Source organism: Amphiprion ocellaris, chromosome 23 (genome assembly GCF_022539595.1).
Source record: "Amphiprion ocellaris isolate individual 3 ecotype Okinawa chromosome 23, ASM2253959v1, whole genome shotgun sequence".
NCBI lineage: Eukaryota > Metazoa > Chordata > Actinopteri > Pomacentridae > Amphiprion > Amphiprion ocellaris.
Genome location: NC_072788.1, coordinates 15,107,602 through 15,118,246, shown reverse-complemented (window position 1 = coordinate 15,118,246; position 10,645 = coordinate 15,107,602). Strand labels below are relative to the sequence as shown.

The 10,645-nt window shown below is 39.4% G+C and overlaps 1 protein-coding gene across 1 annotated transcript; it reads right to left on the bottom strand.

Moving 5' to 3' along the window:
- Nucleotides 1–4,549: 4,549 nt before the first annotated feature.
- mrpl52 (mitochondrial ribosomal protein L52) lies at nt 4,550–7,613 on the bottom strand. The gene is made up of 5 exons (XM_023297913.3): nt 7,525–7,613; nt 7,135–7,204; nt 5,848–5,915; nt 4,898–4,962; nt 4,550–4,809 (listed from the first exon to the last, which is right to left on the bottom strand). The coding sequence occupies exons 1-5, from the start codon at nt 7,556–7,558 to the stop codon at nt 4,657–4,659; spliced, it is 390 nt and encodes a 129-aa protein (XP_023153681.1). The 5' UTR covers nt 7,559–7,613; the 3' UTR covers nt 4,550–4,656.
- Between the last annotated feature and the right edge of the window lie 3,032 nt (nt 7,614–10,645).

The window sequence follows — 10,645 nt, the reverse complement described above, 5'->3', positions numbered from 1 at the left end:
ATACACTACCGTTTAAAAGTTTGGGGTCACTTAGAAACGTCTTTATTTTTGAAAGAAAAGCATGTTTTTCAATGAAGATAACATTAAATTAATCAGAAATCCAGTCTAGACATTGTTAATGTGATAAATGACTATTCTAGCTGGAAGCATCTGATTTTTAATGGAATATCTCCATAGGGGTACAGAGGAACATTTCCAGCAACCATCACTCCTGTGTTCTAATGCTACATTGTGTTAGCTAATGGTGTTGAAAGGTTAATTGATGATTAGAAAACTCTTGTGCAATTATGTTAGTACATGAATAAAAGTGTGAGTTTTCATGGAAAACATGAAATTGTCTGGGTGACTCCAAACTTTTGAACAGTAATGCACATACACCCAGAAGCAAACTTCTACATCACTGTTTCCACTTAGACGACACACATCTGGCCTCATTGCTTCATGGACAGAGCAGTATTTCCCTCATTTTCATCCTTATTGATCCATGAACCCTTAACTGAATCAGACCAGGCTTTGGTTTTTGGTTCATGCAGCCACTGTTGATTTAAAAATCTGGTTTTCTCCACTGTCTCTCTGCCTCACTTGCAGGAATAAACTACATACACTAGCCTGACCGACTTCACATTTTCTCCTTTTTTTCTGTCCACATCTGTTCGACTTCTTTCCTCCTACACTGGCCAAACTCTCCTCACCTGGTGTTTCCATTTCTCCCTGTGGATCTCTCTCATGCACAGTAACTGCTTAGACTAATCCATCTGTACAGACCGACCTCTACTGCTCTGCTGATGAACACCGTGTGGGAACGATGCATGTTTCCAAATGCAACCTCTCAGCAGTCACAATACTGAACAAAAAATTGCCATAGAGTTGTTTTATAATAAGGCAGCCTTCATAAAGGGTCATAAGTTGCACTGACTGGTTATTAGACATTTTCACATAAAAGACACTAGTGTCCTAGTCACTGCTAATGACAGAAAATAGAGACTGTTGATGGAGTTCAGTTAGTTCTGTTGAGCAGTGACTCTTTCTGGGAGAATTATCTTGAAACAACTGCTAAATTTTGATGACATTGATAACCTAAATGTGACCCATTTAATCACAAGTAAATTCTTTGCAACCGTAAGTGTCCACGTCTGTTCAGTTCTTTTCTTCCCTGTCTTATGAAGATTGTGCAGCTGACCTGATTGAAATGACCTTAAAATGAAGTGATGTGTGCCTGGTTTTAGGTAATGAGTGAGTCAAACGGAAAGTCGGAGTAATTATCCGAGTACTTTTCTCAGACCTAAAGACAAAGAGGTCATATTAGTCTGAAATTTACAGGGAAAAAAGCAAGGTAAAGGAAGTCCACAAAGGAGATGTTTAATGATTGGGAAGGAGTTGGAAAAGAAATAAAACTTGTGTCAGGTGGCACATTTTTTTAAACTTGATTCTGGCTATTTTGTGCACTAATCTGGACATCTGTTTGGAGTTGCTATTCATCTGCCATCCATGTGCTCTGCTTCTTGTCTTGTAGGTCACACAGATGAATACAGATGAGACCTTTGGTAGTCATGTTTGCTTCCATTCCTCTTTCTCCCCCTTGTCTCTCTCCCTGTCAGCCATTTTAATGCTGAACTCAGAGTGTGGCTGGGCGGTGGAGGAACAACCACCAGGCTCAGCAGTCCTGCTCCATGCCAGGCAGGAAGTGGCCAGGACAGCTGCTTGCAATTCAACCTGGGACTTTGTTTGGGTGACCTACATTATGGCACCATTTGCTTTCTACAGTCACTCTAACTGTAACTTTTCCCTTTTCTCCTCATTTTCTTAGCTAGCCTGGAATTCAGAGAAGGAAAGTAACTCGATATATTCCCTCAAATATTTGTACAATTTTGAACTTGTGCTACTTTATGCTTCTGCTCCACTACACTTCAGATGGAATATTTTATTTCTAACTTTATTTATCCAACACACTGTAAACTCAGACACATTGACTGCACTTTACAGTGTAGATTTATACTATTATTGTTCAACTGCACATTTTAAAGCAACTATGTGTTTTCAGATTAAGTTAAAGTTCCTTATCATTGATTTTATTGGTATGTTTGCCCAAAACACCTTGTTTTAAATCCATGCTTTTGTTCCGCTACTTATCTACATCATCACGTAGAACATTTGCACAATGGCTGCTTAAAGGCTAGCTTGATACACCTTCAAACAAAGGATTTCCCTAGTAGAGTTTCTTCAGCTATAGCTACATCCCTATACTGGCAGATCTGGGGTTGCGGTAAGTAACCAGCATTACCTTGCTTTTGTCAGGCCAGCTGGCCAATCAGAGCAGACTGGGCTTTTGGAGAGAGGTCGCTAAAATGAAGCATTTTACACATGGGGTAGAAAATTTGCTGCAGCAATGTACAGTGGGAGGAATTTCTTTTTAAACATTGCAGCATGTAAACATATTCCAGCAGATTGCCAAAATAAAACTATGAATCTAAACCATAATATGGGTACTTTAATGTGTCATCACTTTGACCCTACTGTTGACCTCAACCTACTTCCAGCCTCATCTGTCTCATCGGTTATTTACAGTTAAGCATAAGCACCTTACATAATTTGCGGTCCCTGCAGCATAAAAAACAAAAGAAAAAGCAAAAAAAATAGACCAAGGATCATATGGTTTACTTTCCAGCTAGCAACAAACAAGGATAATTGCAGCCTACGGTTCTATTTCTCATACAGTCATGTATAATTCAAAATGCTCAGAATGTGTAATTTTGTCAAACATGCTACCAAAGCTACCCCGTACCCCAGGAACACCCAGGTCAGGAAGCGGTCTTTGCTGAATCAGACTCTCCACAAACCCCCCGACTCTGCACCGGTGGTGCTACCCATCCTCCTGCACCCCCGTCCCAGTCCCATCTGCCAGGAAACCCTCCCAGTTCCTGGTCTGTGGGCGAAACTACAGACACCTCTCAGCTAATCCTCAAATGGAACCACATCTGTGTCATCCTCCAAGCTCCCTCCTTCCCTTCATCCTCCATCCTCGAAGACCGACCTCACCTTACACCCCTTACCCCCCTGAAGCACCCACCGACCCTCCCTCCCTCCATCGCTGACTTCTGCACAATAAGCAACATCTGGTTCTCATTTCCACAAAACCAAAACAACATGAGGAGGAGAGGAAAGGAGAGATGGGGGGAGGATGGGAGGAGTCAGGGGGGAAAGACATTCACAGAAAAAGCAGCATATGAAAAGATGGTGAGTTGAGAGAAAGAACGAGGAGTTAGATTTCTCACTGCCGGTGCAGTTGGGAGGTCTTTGATGCTGCAGGTGTGAGGATGTGTGTGAATGAAGACTGTCGCCTCGTTGGTATTTCTTACAACACCCTCTGTGGCCTGCTCTATGTCCTCCCACACTCCTGTAACACAACAAACAGTCAGCTCCTTTGGTCAACTGTATGAAAAAGTTAAGACAAGGAGGAGGGGGGAGGTTGGGGGAGAAAACTCCCATCTCCACAGAAAAGAATCTGCAACTCAGCGGCTAGCAGCCCTAATTACAGTGAGGCTTTGCTGAAGTCTGCAACAAGACCCTGGCAAAAAGAGAGAGAGAGGCGAAAAGAAAAACGTGAGGAAGGGAGAAGAAAGCAAGAGTGAGGGCGAGCAGAGGGGGACAGAGAGGAGAGGCTGACCTCACTTTGTAAATACTCCGTTTAGAAGTCCAAGTCACACCAAATTAATGCTGACTACACAAAGGCACAGCTGCACAGCATCTCTGCAAAATGCCCCTTTTTCACCTTAAGTGCATAAAACACAGGGTTAGGGTTTAATTCATTGTATAAAAAAGCACAAAATATTCAAGTCTGAGCACTTAAACATAACTGGAGTCAGATTTTTTGCTCCTTCTTCCCAGCTGATGTATATTTTTAACATGATAAAAGAGTTTCTGCAGCTTCATTGAAGCTTTAAGCAGCTTAGAATTGGTGTCGATAGCGGAAAATATCACTTTCCGTGGGATTAAACTTTCTGCTAACTTGGCTGCAGTCGGCTAATCATCTTTCCAGACACCAGCCTACGGAGAGGCTCGGTCAAAATTCCAGCTTTTCGCTCCTTTTCTTCTCAGAAAATGCCCCATGAAAAGTAGAAAACACAAAGCCTAATTATGAGCCTCATTGTTGCTGCCCCATCAAATATTTTTTACCTTTGATTTTGCATGAATGTGGAACTTGTCAACATCTCATGCTGTTATCTATGCTGCTTCACCGGGCTCAAACACTTGTCATGTATTTTGAGTAACAACAGTAAGAGCGTGCCAAGGTGTGAACCCCTTGCTCTCCCTGGAACACACATGCACAGTAAAGTCCTGAATCAGTGCTGCTTTCTGTTTGCCAGCTCCTCCCTTCCTCTGCCAGCCCAACAAAACTCCTCTCAGCCCCACACCAGACAAAATGGCGTCACACTGTGTTTAAGAGAAGAAATGCTGCATTCTAGTGGAAGCAGAGAGACATTAACTCGGCATTAAAACTATGAAAAGTGATCACCTTTTTGATTTGACAAACAAAACTTTGTCATTAAAGTCTAGGACAAACATTTATTGCATGAATATTGAGAAAAACACAAATTACAAAGCAGGAGAAAAGCCACAAGTCCTCATAAATACATCCACTGGGCTGAATATCTGTTTCTAACATTGAGATTTTTTCTTCAATAATCGCTGCCCTTTGGGTTTCAGTAAAAGAGACTTTTTGTGCTCCTCCATTCTTTTCGCTCCTTCCTGTTTCTCCCTCCACATCTCTATTCCTTGGTCCACCTCCGAGTTCAGCATCACAATGCGCCTCTGTGATAAAGATATGTGAACAGGTGAGTGTGAACTGTAATAAAACAACAAAAGAGTGATAAAGAGGTACAACTTTTGTGGTACTCACAGCTAAAGTTTCTCTCTCTTGCTTTCTTCTCAGGTGGCCCTTCAGTGGAGGTGCTGGTCGTCCATCTGTCCACAAAGGAAGACAAAATTAACAAACGCAGAAACTGAAGTGGTCATGAATGTCAAAATATACCACTAGTAGATGACAATATTTAAAGTAAAGCATAATGCCATAATACTGAATGAAATCAAAGCGGAAAAAGCAAGTAAACAAATGGAAATGACAAGTAAATAGATAACCATACAGATGACATTTTTGTTAATATAAAGTATACATTAGGTAAACCTTTAATAATTTAACCCTGTATTAGTAATTAAGGGTATCTCAATCAGTGTTTTCTATTGCTTATGAAACTAAGCCAGGCAAACCAAGGCACAATGTCAAATATCTCAAACATACCACTAAAAAGACACAAATTCCTCTAAATGACATTGTGGCAGATCTCCCCTCACTGAATGCTGTGTAACATCAGCTGTACTATTTAAAAATGCATCCAAATACCTGGGATTCTTTAAAACTATAATCAGCGAAAGAACCCCACACACTGAAAATTTGCTTCAAAAATGTATTAAGTGTTAAGTACACTAATTATGAGGAAAATTGTGTAATTTTAGGTTTATAATATGTCTCAGCTCATACTGAAATCGTGCTACATGCTTCGTTTGTTGTGTTTTTCTTTACTTTTCTTTCCTTCTGTATGTACTAAAACTGTAAGTAGTCCCCTGAAGGTTCACAAATAGATTGATTCGACACTGATGTGCGACCCAGACTGCATAAATCATCTACGGTTTTAAAACACAGCTATATGTCAATCAACATACTGGCATCACAACCACTACACATCAGATCAATAAGCGACTAAACAAATGCACCTACCAACAATTAAAATCACATGATGTTGTGTACACTATTTCTGGTGTTTCTCTAGACACAATAAAGATGATAAATACCTGCAAAAGACCAATCAGGCAGATCTGTGAGAGGTCCATATTCTGTGCCACTTCTGGCGAGTCCATGTCTGCAAGCAAACACACACACAGTTCAATAAAGCCTTTTTAGACATGGTATACATAACGCTGCTGGCTTCATTAACTTGTTAAAGTGATGGCATTCTGTCACTCAGACGTAGAGCCCTTTAATGTTAATGTTCCTCACAGTTTTATTCAGACATAACCACTAAAGTGACAGAGACAGCTAAGGTCCACACATAATATTTGACCTTAATTGGACAGTATATTAAGAGATGCATAATGCACTAATGCAAAAAAGAAAGAAACTATCTGAATAGCAGCTTAACAAAATGGTCAAGTAACGAATATCCTAATTTATTTATGAAATTTCTGACCATGTGTGATGATAATCTGACTAGTAATTTACCAACAGTATAATAAAAATATCCCAACAGCTACTGGAGTACAGAAGTCAACCTGAGCACCACTTCTATACAACAAATTAAATGAAGCTTCACTTACAAACTGTGACAGCTCACCTGTCTGATGTGAAGAAAAGCACATTCTGAGCTGTTGTTACATCCTGATCGATCCTGTCTCCATGAGGGGGATTATTTCTATTTAGAAGTAACTGATGAAGTGACCGGTGCTGTCATTCTATGCATAAAGGCACGCAACTCTCGCTCTTTGGAAACGCTCATATGGATCCTGCCGCTGTCTGGTGCTGCAGGCATTTCAGAAACTCAGAGGAAAGATCTACAAGCAGCTAGAAGTAACAAACTAAACTTCAGATTGTGTACATGTTTTGTCAAAATTTTTGTGCTTTTGACAGGAAACTGTGTCTTTTACTCTCTTGTGATGTTTTTGGACCAATATTGGTGCTGAAATATGGAAAAAGTCTTACCAAAATCACATTTCACAGCAGCTTTGACAAGTCATCATGACTTATACCGCAAAGCTACTAGAGTTTGCATTTAGACATGAAGCTGGCCCAGACAATGCAAGGAAGTGCATGTCTAAAAGGAGGTTAGGTCTTGATTTTGTCCAGTTTACTAAATGGTTTCACATTTAGTCTGACACAAACTAAACTCAAACAGAACAGGAAAAACAAAGCAACTGGCCCAAATCTGCATTTTTCCCCCAACTCTTCAGTATAGTAATGTTTGACAATGTAACTGCTAATGACAACAGGCCTTTCTGCAAGTGTCTGCCGTTAGGAAGCGCTTCTTGGGCTTGTAAAGAAAAACCTGAGCTTTATTTAGTCACAGTCAACAACAGTAAACTTACTCTAGCCTCCATTTCTGTCCAGCTTGTACTCCACATGTTGTGCTGAGCTGCCTGCTGGAGAATCTAAACACTGTAAAACAGCAAAGAATGAACAAAATTACTCCCACAATCAGACAGAATTCACAGGACACACTTTGATTAACGCTTTGTTCTATTATTGAGCAGCTGCAGGGACTCAGACCTGCTGACAGTCGTTCATAGTTGACACGACTGTTAGCATTAGCGTTAGCATGGCTAGTCGGCGTTACTGCATTTATGCCAGCTATTCGAAAAAGCAGCTGTGTTAAAGGCAGCAAGTAGTATAAACATATATTTACAGCAACGACGCTCTACTTTGGCTCTTAAATCGGACACATATACAAGATATTTAGTGGATAACCTCTGTCTCACCTGAACAGCACAGCGTCCTAACGGGAGCCGCCATCTTGCCTGCACTATTCAGCTTTGACCAGCAGGGGGAGCTGAAGACACACGGAGGACCTGTCAGTCCCACTAGTTCAAATGAAGAAGTCGATATCTGGGGGCTTTTTGGCTGGAAAGTATTTTTTTAAAAACTTGAACCGTCAAAATAAGTTATTAGTTTGTGATTTTTCTCATTTTGAATTATTCTTATGCATCATATGAGTAGGTTTTGTGAAAATGTTCACGTCAAACAGCTTTTTGCATCAAATTGTGGTTTCTCTGCATCAGTTTATGGTCAAATGTATTTATTTGTGTAAAGGAAAACCCGAAATGCAAGTGCTAAGTAACAATTAAAATTACAGTCCAAATGAATATAATACAGTAAGGCTTCTAGCCATTGTGCATTGCCTTGAAATATTTATTTTACTTGTATATCAGCTTTTCCCAAAGATAGATAGATAGATAGATAGATAGATAGATAGATAGATAGATAGATTAAACCTTTATTGATCCTGTAGTGGGGAAATTTTCAGTGTTACAGCAGCAGAAACAGTACAAAGAAAAGAGCAGCACACAATGCACACAGTGCACAGATATAAATAGGTACTTTCTCCTCATAGAAGAAATATAAATGTTTACAGGAAATTTCAGTGAAATTTCACACAGAGTCCCTCTTTACATTTTTATTGCAGTTAGTTAGTGGATGAGCTGAACTACTGGGAGCTGAACTGAACAGTCTGACTGCAGCAGGAAGGAAGGATCTGCAGTATCTCTCCTTTAGACACTGTGGGTGAAGCAGTCTGTCACTGAAGGAGCTGCCCAGTGATGTTACTGTTTCCTGCAGGGGATGGGAGATGTCCTCCATGATAGACAAAAGCTTTGTCATCATCCTCCTGTCTCCCACCACCTCCACAGCAGTTGCAGAGTCACCTGGCACCTGGTTGTGAGCGCCACATCACTTGATTTCTACAATTTGTCATCTTAGAAATACTTTTTTTTTTTTTTTTTTTTTTTAAATAATTTTTGAAGGTGCAGACACCATTTAACACACTTTAATCTTGCTAGGCGTGGATTACTACTACAGCAGCCTTTTTATCTGGCTGAACCATAACTCTGTTGATTGACTGTACAGAACTCAACTCTATTAGACAGAGCCGCCACACACAACCATGCCACTTCAGTTTCAGCATCTTTATACTGGCTTCCAGCGGTTTCAGGAGAGATTTTAAGCTTTTACTTCTAAGGCCTCTACATGGATTCTCTACCAGCTATACACTCACTGGCCACTTTATTAGGTACACCTATGAAATCCAGTACAATCCACTACATCAGCTCATTCTATTTTGGTGAAGCCTAAACATTTTCCATGATTGCTGACATTGTCAAGAGGGCAAAAATTCATTTTTATGTTTATTGTGGAAGCCGTAGGGGGTGGTGGCGGCTTACTGAACTGCATTTCCATAAGTGCTCCTAATATTTTTCCACTCCATTTACATATATAAGGATACAAGTGTGGATTGTAAAATCAAAATATGTATTTTTTTTATATTCACCTTTTTTATTTCACAGATATTACTTCACATTTCATCACATTTCAATAAACTGTGAAACTCCATGTTTAATGTAAATAACATTAATCATATTTTTTCCCATCGTCATCATTTTTTTTCAGACAACAGAATTTTTGTTTTTACATATAAAGTGAAATATCTTTGCAAATGTACCATAAATTCACAAATATTTATTTTTGGTGCAATGAATGGAATGGAACGTTAAATTCAAGTGTAAAACTGTAAATATATCTTTAGAAAACAGGATACAATTACTAATGAATGCAACAAAATGTATGTGTTTAATTATGGAAAGAAATGTTATTTTCAATCATTTTACAACATTTTTTGGATCAAAATATTGCTGCTGTCTTTACTATTTGTTTTCATCAGGGTACCTAATGAAGTGGTCAGTGATTGTATATAAACACACTTTAAGATCTCCAGGCTGAGGTGTTTCATCCTCTTTAGTTTTCAGCCAGATTCTTGGAAGTGTTTTCTGCCCAAGGAAATCAGGTTGGTTGAGTCAGTGATCTTCTTTAAGTCCATTCATAAAAACATTTTTATCTGAGAGTCTTTCCTGATTTGACTTGAGTTTTACTTTCCATTGAACTTCCTCTCACTTCTTTTAAAATGTTTAACACTACATTAGTTTCTACTAACTGGTGTTTTTATCTGTGTTTTACAATCTGATTTGATGGCTTGTGTGTTTTATTTTCTGCCTTGTGAAGCACATAGTAACTTGGATTATGAAAAGCGCTCTATAAATATAGATTTTTATGAATATTATCTTCTCTGATCCACTCAGCTTTTGCTTGTTTGTGCTGAGTCTTGTTTGGAAAGTTAGACAACAAAACATGAATATCGGACAGTGTCAAAGGAACCATTAAGTGCCCAAACAAATGAATGAAGTGAAAATTTCTCCCCGATTCACTTTTGACTTGTCATTGAATTTGAATATGACCGCTACATCTACAACCATCAGACCAGTGGAGTCTAAAATTTCCTCTCTGACAAAAAGGGAATAAAAATGTGAGTTTGCGCAATGAGGATCAGTGTTTGTCTCTGTGGGCTGGACGGTGTCTTCAAACTGACCGCTGGTAGTGGCAGCACAGTGAGGACGCTGCCTCGAAGGAATGAAGCCTCGTGTACTATTTGTTTTTTGGTCAGAGTAGAACCAGAGCACACACATACACTGTGGCTGTTATCTACTCACTACAGCACCACAAACTAGTGGATTTGTTCATCTCTGGTTGAGTTTACTAAAGAAGTTTTTTGACAATACAGCTCTATTTAAGGTAAAAAACAAAAAAATCAACTTGTTGCATTAAATCGCAGTTAGAAAAGAAAAAACAAAATCATGATCATTATATCAGACTCTGTCCTACCTTTCTCATCTCCTTGTAGTTGTGGTGTCTGAAGTCCAGTTTGTCTCTGGAGTCTGTCGGCTCCGTCTGCCATGCGTAGATATTATTAGGATCTGTGAATAGGGAAAGGTGTGTGTCACAGCTGCTAAACACGGTGTAAAAACGTGGATAGAAACTGTTCACTTCTAACCT

What these genes read in the sequence shown, in the direction of transcription:
- mrpl52 (XM_023297913.3), bottom strand. Translation starts at nt 7,558, where the DNA reads ATGGCGGCTCCCGTTAGGACGCTGTGCTGTTCAG. An exon ending in GCCTGATTGGTCTTTTGCAG is followed by an intron (nt 4,963 to 5,847) that starts GTATTTATCATC and finishes CTTTGTGGACAG; the next exon opens with ATGGACGACCAGCACCTCCA. An exon ending in AAGAGAGAGAAACTTTAGCT is followed by an intron (nt 4,810 to 4,897) that starts GTGAGTACCACA and finishes TCTTTATCACAG; the next exon opens with AGGCGCATTGTGATGCTGAA.